The 20,886-nt window shown below is 64.2% G+C and overlaps 1 protein-coding gene across 2 annotated transcripts; it reads left to right on the top strand.

Annotated features, from left to right (window-relative positions):
• The first annotated feature begins 198 nt into the window (after positions 1 to 198).
• Positions 199 to 19,326, top strand: ARID3A (AT-rich interaction domain 3A). Of its 2 annotated transcripts, XM_068997267.1 has the most exons (9): positions 199 to 278; positions 2,712 to 3,656; positions 4,216 to 4,531; positions 15,870 to 15,942; positions 17,069 to 17,252; positions 17,439 to 17,686; positions 18,001 to 18,297; positions 18,376 to 18,462; positions 18,591 to 19,326. In XM_068997267.1, exons 2-9 carry the CDS (start codon positions 3,232 to 3,234, stop codon positions 18,794 to 18,796), a joined length of 1,836 nt encoding a protein of 611 aa, XP_068853368.1. In that variant the 5' UTR covers positions 199 to 278; positions 2,712 to 3,231; the 3' UTR covers positions 18,797 to 19,326. The 2 variants fall into 2 exon arrangements, with proteins under 2 accessions (XP_068853368.1, XP_068853367.1); XM_068997266.1 differs by having other exon boundaries at positions 18,001 to 18,462.
• Positions 19,327 to 20,886: the final 1,560 nt, after the last annotated feature.

Genomic DNA, 20,886 nt, shown 5'->3' with positions numbered 1-20,886 from the left:
TTTGCATGCTGCCCAATGGCGGCGAGGGGCGGGGCGCTCCGGGAGCGACGGGCCAATGGCGGCCCGGGGCGGGGAGGGGCGGGGCGCTCCGGGCGCGGCGGGCCAATGGCGGGGCGGGGCGGGGCCGCGAGGGGCGGGGCCGGGTCCCGCCGCCCGCCCGCCGCCCGCCCGCCCGCGGGGAGAGCAGCGCCGCGGGCCCCGCGCGCACCGGCCCCGCCGAGCCCGACCCCGGGCGGCCGCGGCTGCTATGCGGCTTCGCGGCGCACGGCCTGCACCGGGTAAGGGGAACGCGCCGCCGCACCGGTCCCGCGGATGGGATCGGCACCGAGACCGGGACGCCGGCCGGGACCGGGAGTCGGGGACTGGGCGGGACCGGGGCTGGGACCGGGGACCAGAGCCCAGGACCGGCCGCCTCTCCGAGGTGGGCTGGGCCCTCCGCTGCCGGTGCTGGGCGGGAGCGCGGCGCCCCCCTCCCCCCGCGGGGCCGGTTACCGGCCGCCTCCCCCACGCGGGGCTGGGGTTCCTCCCCCGCGGCCGTTCCCGGCCTGGACTCTCCGTTCTCCCCGGGAGCTGCTGTCCGGGCCGGGCAGAACCCCGTGGCCCCGCCCTGTGCCGCCCCCCCCCAGGCCCGCGGTCTCCCGGGCTCCGGACGGCGGAGGAGCCGGGCCGGGCCGATCCGGGCTCGCCTCTCCGTGTCGGGGGCGCCCGTTTCCCCCCGTTCGCGGGGCCAGGGCCCATCCGGGCCCCGCCGCCTCCGTGCCCGGTCCTTCTGAGGGCCGCCGGTGCCACGTGCCGCCGGGAGCGGGGCCGGGCTCAGTTTCGGGGACGGGACTCCTGTCCGCCCGGGGGTCCCTCCCGCGGCGTACCCAGCTCCGTCCGTCCCAGGGAACGGCACCCACCGGGCCTCCCTGTTCTCCTCCTCCTTTTCCTCACTCAGCCTCCACGACAGCCCCGGAGCCCTTCCCGGCAGTGTCGGGAGCCCGCCTGGGGGTGTTCGGCCGCGGCCAGCCCATCCCTGGTGTCGGTGGCACAAAGACCCGTCCGTCACACCCCCGGCTGCCTATTTTTAGCCGCTGTCGCTCCCGAGCACCTGCCCCGGGGACGCGGGTGACGCCGCCCCGAATCCCTCGCGGGACCCCCGTCACCGCCCCACGGCGGGGACGCACCGGGCCCCGTGGCCCCGAGCGGCCGGAGGGACAAAGGGGCACGGCTCAAGGTCACCGTGGCCGCCGGGCCGGGGTGCCAAGGGGCCCTGGCTGTGGCCTCACCACTCCGGCTTCCCTGCGGAGAAGTGGCAGCGTGGCTCCGGCGCGGCCACGGCCCGCGGTGCTCGAGGAGGCAGCTCCACACCTGGTGCTGGCACCGAGTCACTCGGGGAGTCGTGGCCAGGCAGAGCCACAGCGGCAGCGAGGAGCACGTGCCCGGGTCGGTCTCGCTCCGGTTCGCTCGTGGATGGCGCAGGGGACGGGGTCCAGGTGCGGTGCGGGGCAGGAGCGCGGCCACGGCTGGTGAGCGGCTGCTCCGGGGCGGGGGAGTGTCCCTGCCCCGACCTCTCCTCCGTGCGGGCGAGACGGAGATGATCAGAGTAGAGGAGAGGAAACTGAGGCACGGGCAGTGCTGGCCCACTTGTGCCGCGCCTCTGCTGGCTCTCCGGTGGAGGCGGTGGCTACTGAGGTGCCGTGGCGGTGGCGACGTGTCCGTCCGTAGCGTGAGCCCAGCGCGGCCGGGCTGGGAGCCGGATGCAGCCGCGGCGAGGCGTGGGGGAAGCGGCTCCCGCCCGATCGTCCGCGGCCCACACTGGTAGCAGGTTCCTCTTTCCAGAATGCGCGGGATCGTGGCGTAGCTGCCGGCCCCTGCACGCCACCGGCTGTTCTGGCCCCGCAGCCCCTGGGTCCGGCCCCCGGGTCAGTCCCCGGGAGGGTCCTGGCGGTGTGTGCGCTGCACGGGCCCCCGGGCAGCTGAAACAGGGTTTGCCCGTATACGGCACAGCCGCGGTGCTGCGGTGAGCTCCCTCCCTGCCCTCAGCGCAGGAGAGGTCACAGCTGAGAACTGGCTGGCCACAGGGGCTGCTGGCCACACCGGGGCTTGGGGAGCTCAGTGCTAAGGGGGTCCAGACCAGGGTGCTGGGGCGTGGGGGTTCCGTAGGGCCCAGCTGTAATGTGCTGATCTCTCCGGTGTTTTCCAGTGGGGCAAAGCAGAGCTGCTCACAGCCTCACGTTGCCTCAGAGGGCCCCTGGCCCCCAGGGAAGGGGAGCAGGGGGGCTTTTGGGGGCGGTTGGCAGAGCCTGTTTGCCAGGGTTTCAAGGCTCTGCCTGCCCATCCCCTGGAATCTGCCCCGGGGCGCTTTGGGGCCCCTCCACTGTGCAGTGAAGACCCCAGTGGTGCCCACACCCCAGTGCCATCACGATGAGCCCAGTGCTCCCCACGTGGTGTGTCCCTGGTGGGGATGTGCCTTGTCCCCTGGGGGGGACCCGGTGGGCGTCTCTCTCCAAAGCCTGTTATCTGCGGGCGCGGGTCCACCGGTATCCGCTGCCTGCAGGGCCGGGCAAGGCTATCAGGTCCGGCAGGCCCCTTCCCCCTCCAGCAGCAGGCCCGGCCGTCCTATCTCATTAGCTCGAGATTAATGAGGCTCCTGCACTGTCTTTAACTCCTTCTTGCTCGCCGGCTCCTGCCCACAGCTCCGCTGACCCTCTGCTCTACTTGTCCCACAGGTTTGCACCAACGCCTGCCGGACACCGACCCGGCTGAGGATTAGGGACACCAGCCGTGAGCAGGAGACCCTGAGGCTGTCGCCCCCAGAAAGTGCCAGGTCTGCAAGGGAAGGGGTGATGTGCCGTGCTGCAGTTGCTGCCTGCTGAGCCTGAGGAGGAGTTTCGGAGCCTGCCTGGGACACTCCCCCCAACAACAGCAGCACCCCAAACCCAACGGGCAGCACCGAGCCTGCAACACGCCGCAGCCCTCAAGCAAAGGAGACATTGGGCCGAGCCTGAGAGGGGTCAAGGGGCACGTCCTTGTTTCCTGGCCCAGTGTCAAATCCTGCCCTAACACCCCGACGGCGCTGCCCCCACCCCCCTGGCAGCCCCCTCTAGGGCTGCCCCCCCCGGCACTGCCCAGCTTTGGCCCCCAGCCCCGCTGGAGCGCGGCAGCCTGCCGGGCGCTGCCCCCCGGGCACTGCCCCCTGGGTGCATCGCCCCCCGCCCCCCCGGGGATCCCCCACCTGCCGGCAGAGCCATGAAGCTGCAGGCGGTGATGGAGAACCTGCAGCGGCAGCAGCGCGCACGGCTGCAGCAGGCACTGGAAGCGCGGCAGCAGGAGCAGCAGCAGCAGCCGCTGCGCTCCACGTCCCCCCCAGCGCAGCCCTCACAGCCTCCAGGGCAGCCCCCTGTCAGCACCCCAGCACGGGGCCGTGCGCAGGATCCGGCCCCGGTGCCTGCGGAGGAGGGAGCGGAGCCTGAGAGCGCGCACATCCAGCGGGCACAGATGGCCGCCCTGGCTGCCATGCGGGCGGCCGCCGCTGGCCTCAGCCACTCGCCCAGCCCGGGGCTGTCGGACGAGAGCCAGGCCTCTGAGGAGGAGGAAGAGGAGGAGCGCGGCGAGGAGGAGGAAGATGGCGGGTACCAGCAGGAGATGGGCTCCGAGGAGGAGGAGGAGGACCTGTGAGTGTACTCGGGCAGCTCTCATGGGTTTGGGGAAGGGGCAGGGAAGTGGCACAGCACTGGTGGGTTTGGGCACAGCGTGCTGGGGAGGCTGCGGGGATCCTGCAGCTTGGGGCAGGTTGTGGGTTAGACCCACCGGGATATTCCAGAGCAGGAGGGGCTGAGAGCAGCGGCTCGGCTCTGTGGCCGTGATTCCTCGTGCTGGGCTGGCACGACATTCCATCTCTGCCCAGGAGCCACGTGGGGCTGTGACAGAGGACGCCAGGCTGGCATTAAATTATGCAGGACCCTCGGCTGCCTCCAGCATGCATCCTCCCAGGGCAGGGCCCGGCCAGGAGCCATCTGGCAGAGCTCCGTGGCGGAGCTGCTCCTGGGATGCCGGGGGCCAGCCAGGCCCCGCAGAGCTGCCCCTGCCAATGGGCTGTACTGGGGCTCTGCTGTGTGCTGGGGGTGTGGTCCCAGCCCCGCAGCTGGGGAGGGCCTGTGGGGCGGGAAGGAGAGAGGGATGGGCCTTGGGAACCAGCATGGAACCAAACCTCTGCTCTCCCCCTGGTTCCAGAAAGGGCAAATGGGATGAAGATGACTTTGAAGAGGACCTGGGTGAGGAGGAAGAGGAAGAAGAAGAGGAGGAGGAAGAGGAAGACTATGAGGAAGAAGAAGACATGGGAGAGGAAGGGCTCAGCTCAGCAGAGGCGGTGCGGGCAGGCGCGGGATCCCTGCTGCTCCGCAAGCCCCCAGCGCCCCAGCACTACCGAGGGGAGCCACCACGGCTGCCGGGGGGACAGGAGCGGCTGCCCCCAGGCCTGGGCCACGCGCAGCCCCCACCACCGGCACCTGACCACGGTGACTGGACCTACGAGGAGCAGTTCAAGCAGGTATGTGCCCACTGAGACATGCGTATCCCTGCCGTGCCATCCCTCTCCCTGCTCCTGTGCATCCGTGTGTCCTCGCGAGTGTGGGGAGGTGCCTCTGGCAGTGCTGCCTCTGGCAGTGTTCTCCTCAGATCCGGCTGCTGTTGTCATTAGGAATGCGTGGGATTTCTCTGGGGTTTTAGTGCTGGGCTCAGTCTTGCCCCCTCCCTGGTTGGGTGGCTCTGAGTGGATCCTGTGTCCGGGTTGTTCCGGCACATGCGGACAGTGCAATGGGGTTTGCTGCAGAGAGCTGGGAGGATTCTTGCTGAAAATTATGAAAGAATCGCCCCCAACTTGAAAATCTGACAGGACTCTTGGTTTTCCTCTTCTCCACCTTCCCCAAGCCATTTTCCACATGGACCTGTCTGTGTCCCATCACCGTCACTGCAGAGGTGATGCCTGGCAGGATAACTCTGGCCCCGTGGATGCTTGGTGGGGGGCAGAGCTGCCCCCCAGCCACTGCCAAAACGTCATTAAAGAGTGAAACCAGGCAGAAAGCACCTGGCTGCCCCCTTCGTTGCCTTCCCCAGGCAACGAGGCCAGCACGTTCCCACTCTCGCGGCGCCAGAGCTGGCTGCGCTCTGCTCTCGCTAACAGAAGAAAACGTGCTGGAGCCGGGGCTCCCCAGGGGCCGCCCGGCACCTTTGATGTGTGCTTAAATACATCGGAGTTTGGGGCTGGGGGAAGGGGCAGGACCAGCAGCAGCAGATGGGACCCAGATGGAGCAGCCAGGGCATGGTGGCCTTTCAGAAGGGATGTGACCACCTCTGCCCCTTCGCCTTCAGGAGGCTGTCACATCCCTTCCAAAATGGGGGAAGGGGCTGCTGGGATCTGCCAGCACATCTGGATGTGGGCAGGCTCAGAACAGGGCTGGCGGAGGGAGCACCAGCAAGCATGGAATGTGTGGCTGTCCTCCTGGCACTGCCCGGCTGCGGGGATGGAGGGATGCTCCTGCCCAGCCGTGGGGATGGTGTGATGCTCCTCTCCAGCTGTGGGGATGGAGGGATGCTTCTGTCCAGCTGTGGAGATGGTGTTATGCTTCCGTCCAGCTGTGGGGATGGTGTTGTGCTCCTGCCCAGCTGTGGGGATGGTGGGATGCTTCCACCTGGCTGCGCGATAGAGGGATGCTCCTGCCCCGCACATCCCTTGTGCCGCTGCACCCATGACGCCTTCTCTTCTTGTGGTTTCTCTCTCTCTCGTGCTTCCTGCTGCCGGGGAGCGAGGGGCCAGGGCCGTGAGCTTGTAGCTGTGAAAAGGCTTTTCAATACCGCAGCTCTGATCTTCCTGTTTGTCAGTGTGTCAGTGCCCTAGTCCAGGCTGTAGCCTCTGCCAGGTCCCCTGTCATAGCCACAGCACTTGGGGACACCAGCCCCGGTCCCAGCATTTCCCCTGCCCCCTGAGCTGTGCTGCCAAAATGGGTTGAGCACCCCTTTCCCTCCATGTCACTTCCCGGGGTCGCCGGGAAGAGCCTGGCATGGTGGTGAATCATGGAAGCAGCCAGAGGGGGTTGGAAAGCCTCCGTGGGTGGAGGAGCGGAGGCGACGCGCCGGGCCCGGAGAGGCTTTCCCCGGCACGTCAGCCCGCACGACCGCGCTTGGATCGTGGCCGCTGGACCGGGGCCAGGGGGTTGCTGGCGCAGCCGGTGCTGGCCGGGAGCTCCTCCTGGCCGGCCTCCAGCGCGTGCCGCCGGGCTCCATCCCAGCCCAGCTGGCGCGGCCTGGGAAGGAGCAGCAGGAATGTAAACAGCGAGGGCAGCGCGGGGCAGAGGATGCCGTACCCCATCCCCGCTCCTCGCTGGGGCGGAGGCGCCGTAGGGGGAACCCCGGCAGCTCCAGGGTGCTGGAGCACAGCAGGATCCCTGCGTGAGTGAGCCAGCAGAGACGTGGTGCTGCGCGTGGCTGTGCCAGTGCCTGCTCTGTGAGGGACAGGCTCTTTTGGGGTTCCTTTTTATTTTTGCCAAGGAGCTCCTCAGCACCAGCAGCACTCCAGCTCCCCCACCAGCCCTGATGCTTCCCCTGGCTGTCCAGCTCTCCCTGCAGCTACCATTTGGATTCAGCTCCGGTTGTGGTGGTGCCGCCAGCATCCTTGTCCCGTGGGTCTCTCGAGGACACCGTCCTCACCGGGCAGTGCTGTCGTCCAAACCCTTGTGCCTGTCTCCACACCCAAACCCCCACAGCTGGGAGCTGTCCCCATCCTCCACTGCCAGGTTTTATTGACCCATCTGGGACAGATTCCTGTGAACTGGTGCTCGGCTGAGCCGTGGGGGGCCAGAGAGAGGAGGAGGGGGCCCAGTTCAAGGGAGGAGGAAGGGGAGGGCGTGAGGAAGAGTTATGGAGGTGAGGGAGGTTAGGGAGCCGGCGCGTGGCACCTCCCCATCCCCAGGGACGGCTACTGCACAGGCAGAGGTCAGCTCCGCCTGACCCGGGCGCTGCCGGCGCGGGCAGCAGAACAAAGGAGCCCCCAGCACAACACAGGACTCGGGGGCAGCGGCTGCTGAGGGCACCGTGGCTCCTCAGGGGGGAAAAGGGGGCATTTTCTGGGTGGGAAGAGGCTCCCCATGGGAAATGGCTAAAAATCCAGCAAGCTTCCTGCCATTAGCAAGGAGCTGCTGGAGGTAAAACTGCTGAGTTCTGTACCCCAGCACTGTGGAGGCTCTGCTGCTGCTGCCCCCCAAGATCCCTCCTCTGATCTTTCTGTTTCATTATTGCTATTACTGTGCCCCACTAATACCAGGAGTAGGAGCCCCTGGTGCGGTGGCAGCCCCTGGAGCTGGAGTTTCCGGCTTCTGCCCCTTTTGGAGTTTCCTGTGCTGCCGGTGCTCCCTCAGGCATGGGCACCCTGCATGCCAGTACCCCGTCCCACGTCACGGGAGCTCGAGGAATTCATCTCCCTGCGTTCACCCGGCTGCAGCAGCCACTGGGCTCCCTCTGAGGTTCTCCATTTTGGGTGCTCCCTTTTGGGGTGTCCCACTGTGGCTGCCTCAGGTTGATGTTTAACCCCCCCATTTCTGCTTCAGGAAGGATTTAAGAAGTCACCACAGTGCCGGTGGGAGGCTGTGCCAGCTGAGGGGTTTCGAGGGGTGCTGGTGCTTTAGTAGGGCAAGAGTTTTCTTGTCTTGGGGACATCTGAGCCGTGCCGGTGGCACATGGGCGCAGAAACCTCAGCCCTTATCTCGTGCGGTGCAGCGCACCCCGAGATATGGCGTTTCAAAGTGCAGCGGTGGGGGAAAAATAAACCGAAAGCAACTCGGCAACCTCAGCAGGGCTGCGGGGGTGGGTGAAACCGGACCCCCCTCCTCCCAGACCAGCCCCACGCACATGGCTGGTGGAGCTGGGATTTTCCAGGAGGGTCTGGAGGAGCAGAGAGCCCATACCTCCTCTGAATCCCCAGGAGCTGATTAAGGCATGGGGGGGATCCCCTCTGAACCCCTTTCTCCCGTAGATTATTCTCCTTTTCAAAGCCCAAAGCCAGCTGGGGGCATGGGGCCAGAGCGGGGGCCCCGTGGCCTCTTAACGAGGGCGGGAGGGTCCATTTACTTTCTTTAAAATATTGATTAGAGCTTTATTGCATTAGCCAGCCGAGCGGATGAGCCGCCCCCGGGGAGGGCAAGGGGCCCCCTGCACAGGGAAGGGGGACCCGAGTGTCATCACACGGCCGGGGGCCACCGTCCCCCACCCAGAGGCAGTTTGACTCCCAGATAATGGGGAGTGCCCTGGGGCCCCTGGTTGGGCGCTGCTCTGCTGGGAAGGTGATTGTGGTGCCTGGCCAGGCCAGCAGCAGATAACGCAGACAAGAGGGGACCTGAGCAGGACAGGACTTTGGGAGCAGTGGGGGAGTCACCGGTGAACCCCTCCCGGGAATAGGGCTGTGTCCTCTCCCCTCAGCCCATGCTCAGCCATCGCCTCTCTCACCCCACACCACTGCCCAGCCTGCCAAGGGGTGCTCCCAGCCAGGGATCCAGCACAGTAATTGGCTCATAGTGCTCAGGGAGCATTCCCGGGGCTGTAATCCCACCAGATCCCTGGCCAGAGGTCAGGGACTTCTCGGCGAGAGCGGCTTAGCCGCTGAGTGCCTCCCCCAGCCAGACGCCTGGGTGCTCACAGGTGCTGGTCCCAGCATTTGGGCACCCATGAAGCCATTTCTCCCAGCAAGACCCAGGATGATTAATGAGGTCGAGGGACAGGGGGACACATCGTTCCTGGTCCAGGTGCCCAGCTGGACCGTGCTCCTGACACCCATTGTCCTGGGAGCTGGGTTGGCTCCCCACAGCCTGCTTGTGTCCCCCCAAAGCCCCATTTCCCCCCATGCCTTGACCCCCCCCCAGAGCCTCATTTCCCCCCACCCCTGGCCCCCCCAGAGTCCCGCTCCCTCCACGCCCCAGCCCCCCGGGCTGACTCAAGGGCTGCGGAGGTGGCGGCCGCCTCCCCTCTCGGCACAGCTGAACTAACAGGGTTTATTTAAAAGGGGAAAAAAAAAGAAAAGAGTGGCGCAGGGAGCGGGGCCTTTGTCAGCAGAGCCCCCCGCCCCCACCACAGCATTGGGCAAGGGCAGCATTGCTCCATCGCCCTATTTCTGGCCCAAACCGCAGGAGAAATGGTAGCTGGTCCCAGGGCCCAGCCGGACGTGCTGCAATCGTGGGCCAGGGCCGGGGGTGGTTTGGGGCCAGGGGGGCCCCCTGCTCCGAGCCCCTGGGGCAGCCAGACTGGGGGCTCAGGGTGCAGCTCCTGGCCTAGCTCCTGACCCGCTCCCTGACCCTTCCCATCGGTCACTTAATCTGCCTGGGCCTGGGTTCCCGCTCTGGCTGGAGCTCGGGATAATCCACCCTGTGGCTGGGGCTGCTGGAGGCCAGGGCTCACCCCTCAGGAGAGTCCCCTGCACCTCGTGCATCCCACGGGGAGGGTGTGGCCCTGTCACTTCTGTGGCAACAGTCCTTTGGCAAAGGGCTTCCCTGTCTCCCCACAGCAGCTGGCTCAGGGTCTCACCCTGGTACAGGTGGCAGTGGGAGCACCCAGGCAGGTATGAGCCCTAAACCCCTTCAGCAAAGGGCTTCACCTCCTGCCTCCGTTTCCCCACCTGCCCACATCCACTGTGGAGCCTCCAACTTGGGCACCAGTGCTTGATTTTGGAGATTCCAGCACCTGGGACATGCTGTCCCACACTGCCACCTGCTCGGGTGCCACAGTGAGATGGGGTCTGTCACTCTGGTGCCATCACAGTGACCACCACCACCCCCCTCCCCTCAGTGCGGGGAAGCCGTGAGGTTTCAGCGGTGCTGAAGCAGCTCAGCAATGATGGTTCCCGGGGCTGACAGCCCACAGCTGGCTCCTGTCAACCCCATCTGTGGCTGCTGGACCCCTTCCAGCTCCTCCAGCAGCTCCGCAGTGGTGTTCCCAGGGGTTCCATGCACCCTGGCCCCACCTGCGGGACCCCTGGGTGCGGACAGAGGGCAGAGGTGCAGGACCTCGCATTTCAGGAACAGATTTGCAATTAGCCAAATCCCAGCAGGCGGTGGAAGCCCTGGTGACTCATCTGCCGGGGCTTACCGCGATCCCCTTCTAAGACGATCATTTACATATGGTGGAATTTAACCCCCCGTCTTGGCTTCCCAGCCTCGATGTTGCCGCTGCTGACACCACACCCGGGTCAGGTCCCGAATGAGTGTCTTGGCCCTCCAGCCCTCGGGGGCTTCACCCCAGCAGGCTTGGGAGTCACACAGGAGGAATGACCCAAACTGGGGGCTCACCAGGTGCCCCAAGAGTTTTGAGTTGGCTGGCCACATTTTCCCAGCTCGGTGCTGCGTGGCTCCGACTCAGCTGCCTCCCCCGGCTCTGCCCGGTGGCGGGAGCTGTGCTGGCCCGGTGTCCTTCCTTGGACGAGCTTTCTCAACAGCGCCTGACTCCACTGGATTAATATTTGTACAAGGTCCGGTGTGATAGCAAGCATGTGTCAAGGGCATGCACCAGCACGCACACGGCAAGGGCCGGGAGAGCCGCCGCTGCCAGCCTGGCTCCCATCCAGCCAGCGGCTTGGCCCGGCCGGGGGAGCAGCCCCAGCACCCCAGCTCCCCATCCCGTGACCCCTCATCAGCCTGTGCCACACGTCCGCGTTCAGACACGGAACCAGTTTTGATTCCAGCGAGAGCCTGGCACGCTGCCGCCCAGCAGTGAACTGCCATTGGAAACGCCACAGCAGCAGGAATCGCTTCCTCCTCTGCGGGAAGGGAACAAACAGCAGCAGCACAGCCGTCCCGGGAGCTGGTGTCAGTCGGGCCCGCGGCAGGGACACGGATCCTGGGAGCTGCCGGCTGGCTGGGCACAGCGGCCCGTGCCGCGGTGGGGAGGGCGGCCGACAGCACACGGACAATGGGGGGTCAGGGAGGTTAAACGGTGACTAATTCGCCCATTCAGCGTCCCCTCCGCAGCTCGGGGACACCCGCCGTGCCGTGACACCCGCCGAGACACCCGCAGTGACACCCGCAGTGACACCCGCCGTGCCGTGACGCCGCCCGCGTACCCCCGGGGTCACCCGCATGACTCCTTCCTCCAGCCTGTGTGGGGAGGAGGTGGGCACCGGGGGAAGCCCGGCTGGTCTCAGGGGCCCCCAGATTTCCGGGCCGATGGCGGGGGATCGGGACTGGGTTTGTCACTGAGCCACGGGAGCACCGATGGCTCCTTTGCCCACCGGGTCCCCCAGCGCGAGCAGGAGGCGCTGGTGCAAAGAGGCACCTGCGGTCGGGCCGTGTCCCCCCACGGAGGGGACAATGCTGGGAACTGGTGTGAACAATGGTGGCGACGGGAAGCTCCCGGGCCCCCTCCCCAGCTGCCGCCGCGGAAGCGGCCCCCCAGCCCAGGCAGGAATCCCGCCGGGCCGGTCAGTGGAGTCACCGCCGGCCCTGGCCGTGTGTGGGCGAGGCTCCCGCCAGCACATCCCCCACGAGCAAGGTGTTGGAGGATTTTGGGGAGGGGGCACACACGTCCCTGTCCCCAGCAGCCCCTTCCCACGGGGGGCTGTGCCCTGGGGGGGCTCGCAGGGGATTAGGGATGGGGACAGCCGGGGGTGACCCGTACCTAAGCCGAGTGCTTTATCTGCGTAGGAATCTGCTCCGGGGCTGGACGCTCCCTTTGCCCTTCGCTGGGAGGGATTTGCCCCAGCAAACCCTGCACCCCACGCCGGGGAGGCCGTGCTTGGAGAGGGGCTGCTGCCTCGGGCACCCCCAGCCCTGAGTCAGCCATCGCCTTACGGGAAATCACGTCCCCAGCGCCTCCGAAACGCCGCAGCCCGGGGCCCTCGCCAATCCTTCGCTCTGGTTTTTACAAATGACTTTCTTTTTCTGAATAAGTGCCCTCTCCGACCCCACTGCGGGTCCTGGCATGCCAGAGGCCGGGGGCTGTGTATGGGCTGGGAGTGGGACGGGAAACGCGCCATAAATGTGTTTATTCTTCGTTAAAGAACTCATTAGTGTGCGCGGGCTCTTCCCCAGCCCGGCGTGGCCCCTCGGCTGTCCACGGGACAAAGGGATGCATCCCCGGGGGCTGCCAGAGGAAGGAAGGAAAGAAAAGGAGAGAAGTAGCCCCTCAGCCTGTCACCCCTGGCCCTGCTACCTGCTGAGACAGGGTGGGCTCTCCCCGCCGCTGCCTGCGTTGTGTTTTTTCCTTAAATACAGGAATTTGGGGGAGTTTAGCTCCTGGAAGATGGAGGCTGCCACCAGCCCCCCTCCCTGCTGCAGTGGCCCTTGGGTTTGTCCCCAGTCCCGGCTCACGTCACGGTGTGCACGTCCCAAACCGGTTTTGGAGAGAAGGAGGAAAACCGAGAGTGTTGCCACTTCCTGGCGATGGAAAAGAAACTTGAAAATTAATCCCCGAGGCCTGAAAACCCGGAACCGAGCGGGGGGGAAGGGGAGGCGTTTTTAACTCGGACGTGGGATGCAGGGACACGGATGCCTCATGGGGCAGACAAGGGACAAGGGACTGCTGCCGAAGGGGAGATCTGCCTGGCACCAGCATGACCCCCGGCATTCCTGGAGCCTTGTGAAATGGCGCTTCTCCTCCTGCTTGTAATTGCCCCTCTTGCCCCAGCTCGGGGGGAGATCGGACCCCCGGCACGCACCGCGCCCGTGCCGAGGGCTCTCCCGCATTCCTGGCATTGCCAAGGGGCCGCCTCCTGCCCGCCCTTTGAAAGACAGCGGGTTGGGATTTTCCTGTAATCTGGTTTGAAACATTAATCCGGTCATCCACACCAAACGCCGGGCCGGCATCCTGCCGGGGCGCTGGGCCGGGGTCAGGGCCACCCGCCCACCGCCTGCCTAATTCCTCCTCCACTTAATTATAGATCTGCTGGCAATGGCCATCTGGCTCCGTGTCCTCAGCCGGCCGGAGGCCGGGGCCGAGGGGGCTGCGCTGCGGCCAGGTGGGCCGGACACTGTGGCCAGAGCCAGCCGTGCCGCTGGCATCGAGCATTCACCCTGGAGTGGGTCAGCATTGGAAGCACTGGGTGCATGGAGTCACATCCCCCCAAGCCCAGGGAACTCTCGGGGAGGTGGGGGGCATCTCCTGCCCCCTCCCCAGCCAGGCTGGGGTGGCTGTGCCGCAGCGTCCCTGGCACCGCACCCTGCCATGGGGACCCCACAATAAGAGGATATTCCTGGGGCAGCTGCATTATGGATTAAGTTGTTTCCACCTCCCTAATTACGAAACATACATGTATTGACTCAGCGGCGCAGGGCGGCCTTGCCTGCAGCTCCTGCCCACCGGTACCTTTGCACCGAGCACCAAGACACCGCAAGGAACTGGCTTTGAGCTGAGCAGAAACCAGGGCTGAGAGCAGGAGGCAGGGCACAGGCATGGGCAGGGCAGGGATCAGCACCAAGCAGGCACAAGGCTCAGCACCTGCTGATTTCGGTGCAGCAGTGCCAGCAGCCGCCAGCCTGTGCCAAGCTCAGCTGCGTGCTGGGTTTCGCATGCTGCCGAAACCAGAACGTTTCTGTTCCTCAATTTGCATTTTGAGCCCCGCTGTCCCAGCTGTCCTGTGCTGCCGTTGGGGCTCACGGGGCGCCGGCTGCTTTGCTGTTGGCTGCCGATGGCGTCAATGCAAGGAAATCCTGCGAGGAGTCACTCGTCTCTGTCCCCTTCCGCGTCCTGCCTGTGCTCAGAGGCGAGGGGAAACAGGGGTGGTAAGGGAGGATTGGGGCAGCTCGGGAAATGCCACTCTGTCCCACACCACAGTGCACACCAGGCATGTCCTGGCTGTGGCTGGGCATGTCCTCACCTCACAGCGCTGCCGGATGAGCACCCTGGGCAGGTGCCCATCACTGGCAGTTGGTTCTGCTGGCAATGGCAGAGCTAAACCAGGGTTTGGGGGGTCCCATGGGGAGTGTCTTTCTCAGCTTGGCACTTCAGTGGTCAGTGAGCAGCTGCCAAGTGCAGCGAAGCTGTCAAAGTCTCACCAGTAACTGCCAGCAGCAGCTTGTGCAACATCCTTTGCCCGGCAGCCGTGGCAGGGGTGCTGGCAGGGCTGTGAGGTCACTGAGCAAGAACGGGGATCCCTCTGCCCGCCATCCCTGGGGACCCCCGTGGCTTCATCCCAGTTGGGCAGGGGTGAGAGTGGCCACAGCCAGCTGAGCTTGGCATGGGACCACCGGGGCTGGTGGAAGAACGCTACACGGGGCAGCCGCCTGCCGCGGCCACTAATCCCCCCGTCCTGGCCGGCCACACTCTCCTCAGCTGACAGTTAATTTTCTTTCATCCTCTTAAACGTGTCCATTCCCCTCGGGACTGAGCCCAGGGTGGGGATCACGGCCCCGAGGGTCTCGGCAGTGGATGAACCAGCATGTTTGGCACTTCCCCAGGATGGTTCCGCACCCCGCAGGATCAGGTGCCGGGAAAGCCCTTTCTCTGTGTGCAGAGCCACTCAAGGAAACAGGGGAGGCTGGATTGGCGCTGGCCCAACATCCTCAGCCAGCACGAGCAGCTGGTGCAGCTCAGCCCCAAAAACTACAGTGGTGCTGCTGTGCCATGGCTCACTCCCCCCACACCATAGTCCCACTGTGGGCGCTGGGGTGGGAGAGGGGCTTTGAGGGTCTCTGCTGGTGGTGCCGGTGGCTCCTGCCCTTCCCCTGGGGGTGTGCAAGGGGCTGGTCGAGCCTGCCGAGTTTCCCAGGGGAACTGGGGGGGTTTATGGCCCCGCTTATCATGCGGCCCCACTGATCCCTTTGATCAGCGCCGGCGGGTGAGTCCGGCCCTGCGGGATCCGGATCCTCCCTGCAGGGTGGCAGGAGGAGGGGGCTCAAGCCCCTCGCTTACAGCCAGGACGATGCCCACCCATCCACCTGCCCACAGTCCTGGTGCCACAGGGCTTAGCCATGGAGGGAGTGGGCACATGGGTGACCCAGTGACCGGCAGTGGTGACCCTGCAGTGCATGCCTGGCATATTATGGGGGGGTATTTATAGGCCCCGCCCAGCCCCCCGCCCCCCTGGCAGTTGTTCAGAGTTGTCATTGAGAGAAGCGGAGCTGTGGCGGCCATCCCTGGGCAACGCCTGCCCCCACAGCCAGTGTTCTATCACCCTTCCCGGGATGGGGGGGGATTATCCACCAGCCTCCAGGCAGAAACGGTGCTGGGCTTCAGGAGAGGCCGCACGGCGTGGCGTGGTGTGTGCCTCCGGCATGCCGGGCGCTCCAACCGGCAGATCCTGTGCCATAAATCAGGCAGGAATGTGCCGGGGTGGGGGGTCCCGGCTGAAGATGCCCCAGCAGAGGTGGTGCTTGAGGTGCAGCGTGTCGGAGCCTGGCCCAGCTCTGCCGGTCGTGGTGCAGGACACGTCCCTGCAGTGCCATGGCACACAAGCTCATGCCGAGGCACCACGAGCTCATGCCAAGGCACACAAGGCACTGGCTCCCACCACTGGCTCCCGGCTGTGGCTCTCTGTGGCATCCTGAGCGTGGAGGAGGGACCATGCTGAAGCGCTGCTGTGCTGAGCAGGCAGTGGATGCTAAAAATAACCGGGATCAGCGTTCCCGGGAGGAGCCGGGGCCGAGCACGGTGTTGGCAGCCTGGGAGCCACTCCAGCTGTGATCCCAGCACCGGCATCCCGGAGCTGAGCTCCAAGCAGGGTGGGCAGGGAATGGCACAGCAGAGCACAGGCGCAGGTCAGCCCAAGCCGCAGGAACACCCTGACCCCATGTAGGGACCCCCCCCGAGCCATTTGGTGTCCTGTGAGCCACAGGGCTGCTGCAGTGGAAGCCAGGGGTCTCAGGTGGGGGGACACACGGATTAAGGGGGTTTCTGAGCATCTCTCTCTTCTGCAGCTGTACGAGCTGGATGGTGACCCCAGGAGGAAGGAGTTCCTGGATGACCTCTTCAGCTTCATGCAGAAGCGAGGTGAGTCCCCAGCTGTGTGCCCACCTTGTGCCCCCTCACCCACTCTGTGCCCCACCCTGCTCCACCACACCCACCTTGCACCCCCCACATTCCCCCCAGGGCCAGGGGCTCATTTCCTCGCCCCTCATTACTGCCCCGAGGTCACGGCTCTGGCTGAGCTGCTGGTTAATCTTTAACCCCTCGGCACAGCGGGGTCAAACCTGCTGGGCTGGATCCAGCGCCTGCGGTCCCCCCTCTCCCCCCTGCCTGCACCCACCACACCCAGACCTGCAGCCCCTCCCCACAGGGTCCCCCTACCAACAAAACACCCCTGGCTGTGCACCCCCTCTGCCCATTCCCTGGGTTATTGCAGAGTTCAGAGCCCCTCTCTGCACCCTCTCTCTGCCTGGGGAGAGGCCACAGTGGGGGACCTGGGGGTGGGAAGGGCTGAAAGCCAAGCGTGCTCCTGCTCGAGGGTCTGGTTCCCGCGTGGAAAACAGCGCTGGAAGTGCTGACACAGGGCTGGCTCCGGCCCTTTGTCAGACAGCACTGGGAAGGCACATGTGCCTGCAGGGGGGGCTGGGGCTGCTGGCTGGGTCCCCCAGGGTTCCCCTGCCTGTGTCCCATCCCCTGCCTGTGTCCCCCAGCATCCCCCTGCCTGTGTCCCATGCAGTCCCCTCACCTGCATTCCCTGGGGTCACCCCACCTTCATCCCTTGGGGTCCCCCAGAGCACCCCCTCACCACAGGGTTGGGAGGGGAAGGATCCCCATGAGGGAGCAGGTGCTGCCAGCCCCCTCCCCATGCTGGAGGCATGAGCCTCCTGGCTCATGGGAGGCCCCCACAGCCGAGTTGTGCCGCCCCCATTATAAATAACTCGCGTTGCCCAGTGCCGGCTCAGCCCGAGGAACCGGCTCGGCCACGACAGGGCTGTGGCTGGAAACTGCGAGTTTCTGTTTCCTTTGTTCGGGGCTGATCTCAGCGGGAGGGCCCGGGGGGGGGAGGGAAAGAAGGGGACAGTGGAAGGGGAGGGAGGAGCAGGAGTCCCCCAGCCCCTCTACTGCCCCACAGGGGTCTCGGCAGCTGCGCCCCCACTTCGGGTAAGAAAGCAGCACCCCAGACCTGCTCTCTCCTCCCGCCGCTCCCCAGGGACCCCCGTGAACCGGATCCCCATCATGGCCAAGCAGGTGCTGGACCTGTACATGCTGTACACACTGGTGACCGAGAAGGGGGGTCTGGTGGAGGTCATCAACAAGAAGCTGTGGCGAGAGATCACCAAGGGGCTGAGCCTGCCCACCTCCATCACCAGCGCGGCCTTCACCCTGCGCACCCAGTGAGCGGGGGCTCGGAGGGGAGGGGAGAGGGGTGAGCCCTTGGGGGTCCCTCTGCCCTGTGCAGGGGACGGGGGCTCTGTGTGGGAGCGGTGGGGATGGAGGGAGCGATGGGGTGGCACAGGGGAAGGGGTGCCCAGCCACTGCGTCACCCTCACCATCCCCGCCCGTGTCCCGTCCGGCTGCAGGTACATGAAGTACCTGTACCCCTACGAGTGTGAGAAGCGCGGGCTGAGCAACCCCAACGAGCTGCAGGCAGCCATCGACAGCAACCGGCGGGAGGGCCGGCGGCAGGGCTTCGGCGGCTCCCTCTTCGCCTACTCGCCCAGCGGCACCCACGGCCTCCTCTCCTCGCCCAAGCTGCCAGTGCCGGCACTGGGGCTGGCATCTGCCACCAATGGCGGGGCCATCGCACCGGGCCAGAAGATCAAGAAAGGTAAAAGATGCTGTGGGGTCTGGGTGCTCTAGGGTTTGGCTGCTGCGGGGTCCAGCTGCCACAGGGTCTGGCCACAAGCTGAGCCCTCTCCTGGCACTGGGAATAAGGGGCAGAGCTGGGGGAAGTGGGTGGAGGGGTGATGCTCCTCTCCCCTCCTTGGGCTCCAGGGCTCAGCCCGGGGACCCTGATTCCAATCTCTGACCTTTGGAGGCACAGCAGGGCACCAAACTGTTGTGCCAGAGCTGGGGACACCCTGGGGTGGTGATACCAACCTACCCCTGTGCCCCCATCCCTGACACCTGCTCCCCCGGCAGAGGAGGACTCTCCCATCCCCATCTCCATGCCCAGCCGACTCCCGGTCTCGCTGGCCGGGCACCCGGTGGTGGCCGCACAGGCGGCCGCGGTGCAGGTGGCGGCGGCCGCCCAGGCCGCGGCGCTGGAGCAGCTGCGGGAGAAGCTGGAGTCGGGGGAGCCCCCGGAGAAGAAGCTGGCGCTGGTGACGGACGAGCAGCAGCGGCTGATGCAGCGGGCACTGCAGCAGAACCTCCTGGCCATGACGGCCCAGCTGCCCATGAGCATCCGCATCAACAGCCAGGGCACGCGCTCGCCAGGTCAGTGCCGGCCCCGGCCACCCGCCCCGGCCGAGCCCCTGGCCTCGGCGGGCTCCGTAACGCGGCTCTCCCTGGCAGAGAACCGCCCGGACGCCGCTGCCGCCAGCAGCAACGGCACCAACAGCATCAGCATGTCCGTGGAGATCAATGGCATCGTCTACACAGGTGAGGGGCTCCCCCGGGCCCCACTGCCCTGGGTGGGGGCTGCTCCGGGTCACACTCCCACCTCCCTTCACCCCCTTCCATGGCATGGCCACGGCACCCCGCGGCTCAGCCCCTCGCTCTCTCCCCAGGTGTGCTGTTCGCCCAGACACCCGGCCCTTCCTCCTCCTCTTCCTCCTCCTCCTCCTCTGCCTACAGCAAAGGAAACGGCGGCAGTAGCCGGAGCAGCGGCGGCAGCGGGGTGGGGAGCGGCAGTGGCGGTGGTGGGAACGCACCCCCCGCCCCAGCCGGCCTGGCCGTGCCCCCCAGCTCTACCTCCAACAGCGCTTCGCCTTAACGCCCCAGAGCCTCGCACCCCTCACAGCACCGGCGGCCGTGGGGGGACGGGGCCACCGGGGCCTTCTGGGGTCTCACCAGGGTCTTGCCCGAGGTCTTGCCAGGGTCTCTCTGGGTCTCAACAGGATTTCACCGGGATCTCACCAGGGTTTCACTGAGATCTCGCCAGGGTCTCACTGGAGTCTCACCAAGGGTCTCGCCCGAGGTCTTGCCAGGGTTTCTCCGGGGTCTCATCAGGGTCTCGCTGGACTCTGCCCTTGTTCTCGTGTTGTTGGATTTTCCTTTTCCAGGCAGAAAAGCTTTAGCCCCGGGGGGTTTTGCCGGAGCCGCCGGCTATCCGGCTGCGCCGCTCCGGGACCGTTTACCTCACTCACATCACACTTTGCACTGTACATTTATTATTATTATTATTATAATTATTATTATTTTTTAACTCGTGTTACCTCCAGACAGACGCACGGACGCCTGCCGACGCGAGCTCTAGCGAAACCCCCCCGGAATTCTAAAGGAAAAAAAAAAAAAAACCAAAAATGCTAAAAAAAATTTGGAAACAGGGAGATATTTTATTCATTTCCATCCTTTTCCCTCCTTTGTTTTGGGAACTCCACTCTCTGCAGGATTTTAAGAGGTTGGTTTTGATTGTTTTGTTGTAAATAGCTTCTATTTTATTCTCTAAAAAGAAAAAAAAAAAGGAATCAAACTTTTAACATGCAAATGATATATATTAGTCTTCATCAGGGAAAATGGGAGCTTGGAAAAAAGTTGGAATCTCCTTTCTCCTCTCCTTATCGGTGGTTGGGTCCAGCTCTGCTCCTTCCCCCACCGGCAAATCCTAATTTTTATTCCTCCCCCTGCATAAAACTACTGTTTAAAGCCACTTTGGGCTTATTTCCTCCAAAAAATAAGCAGGATCCAGAGGATGGGGATGCTCGGGGCTGCAGGACGCTCCGGAGCTTGCGGAGAACCCGAAGGACCTGAGGATTTATTTGAAGCCTCACAATCTCCGTTTTCTTTTTTTTTACCGTTCCCCACCCCTTCCCCCACCCCCCCCCCAAAAAAATTTACCCACATCTGCGTGAGACACAATCCAGCCTGATACCGAAACCCCCTCACCCCCCTCGGTATCTCCGTTCTCAGGTTCCCACCTGGAGCACAGGGTTTTTCCCCCTTCCCCAGGTGCCCTGGGGGGGGGGGTGTCCAGGCTGGTGGGACCTCCCCCTCCCCAACCCCCTTTTTATTTTTAATTTCACTCGGGGAAGTGGCGATCTCAGGGGATTTGGTGTTTTTCCAGCTGGTTTTTGTTGTTTTCTGCCTTTTTTTTTTCTCCCTGCTGGAATCCCCTTGGTGGCTCCATGGGGTGGGGGGGTCTTGGTGGCTTCATGGACCCTTGGGGAGGGGGTGGGGGGGGCCTGGGAGGGTCCGTCCAGCTCCTGCTGCTGTTGGGGTCCAGCCCAGCTCCCCATAAGGAGAAATTCCAAGGGGGAATTTTTATGCCCAGGGCGGGCTTAGATTTTCTTAGTGATTTTTTTGCATTGTACAGTCACTATTTTGGGTTGTTTTGGGTTGTTTTAATTATTTTCCCTCCCCTCCTTTCCCTGCCCCTCCTCCCCCCCCCCCTTTATTTTTGTTTTTGAGAGCGGGTGACTTTCCACTTTATTTTTCTTTTTTGCATATCAATTTAAAAATAATAAAAAAAGAGCCTAAATCAGTTTTTTTGGGGGAGGGTTTTGGAGAGAAAATTAAACTAAAGGAGCGGCCCCAGCTGCAGCCGCCGCCCTCCCCCCAGCGTTGCGTATCTTAACTCAGGTAAAAAAGGAAAATGAGAAAAGAAAAAAAACCACAAAAGACAAAAAAAAAGAAAAAAAAGGAATAAAAAAATAAACCACATTCTACCTCTGAGCGCGGCGGCCTCGGGCGCACCCGGGGCCCCGGTGAAAGATTTCAGTTTTGCAAAACATTCAGGTATTGAAACTTTTTGATTATTATTAAAAAAAAAAAAAATCTAAAAATTAAAAAAAAAAAAAAGAGAAAATAAACTTAAAAAAAACCACTGAAAGTTTACATTTTATAATAACATTATTATACAGATTG

This window comes from Aphelocoma coerulescens, chromosome 28 (assembly GCF_041296385.1).
Source record: "Aphelocoma coerulescens isolate FSJ_1873_10779 chromosome 28, UR_Acoe_1.0, whole genome shotgun sequence".
Classification (NCBI taxonomy): Eukaryota; Metazoa; Chordata; class Aves; order Passeriformes; family Corvidae; genus Aphelocoma; species Aphelocoma coerulescens.
Note: the sequence above shows the minus strand (reverse complement) of the source record. Positions and strands in the feature narration are given on the sequence as shown.

Coding starts and splice junctions, on each gene's coding strand:
- ARID3A (XM_068997266.1), top strand. CDS start 3,232: ATGAAGCTGCAGGCGGTGATGGAGAACCTGCAGCGGCAGCAGCGCGCA. Junction 17,253..17,438: donor GCCTTCACCCTGCGCACCCA/GTGAGCGGGGGC, acceptor GTCCGGCTGCAG/GTACATGAAGTACCTGTACC. Junction 18,463..18,590: donor CAATGGCATCGTCTACACAG/GTGAGGGGCTCC, acceptor CTCTCTCCCCAG/GTGTGCTGTTCGCCCAGACA.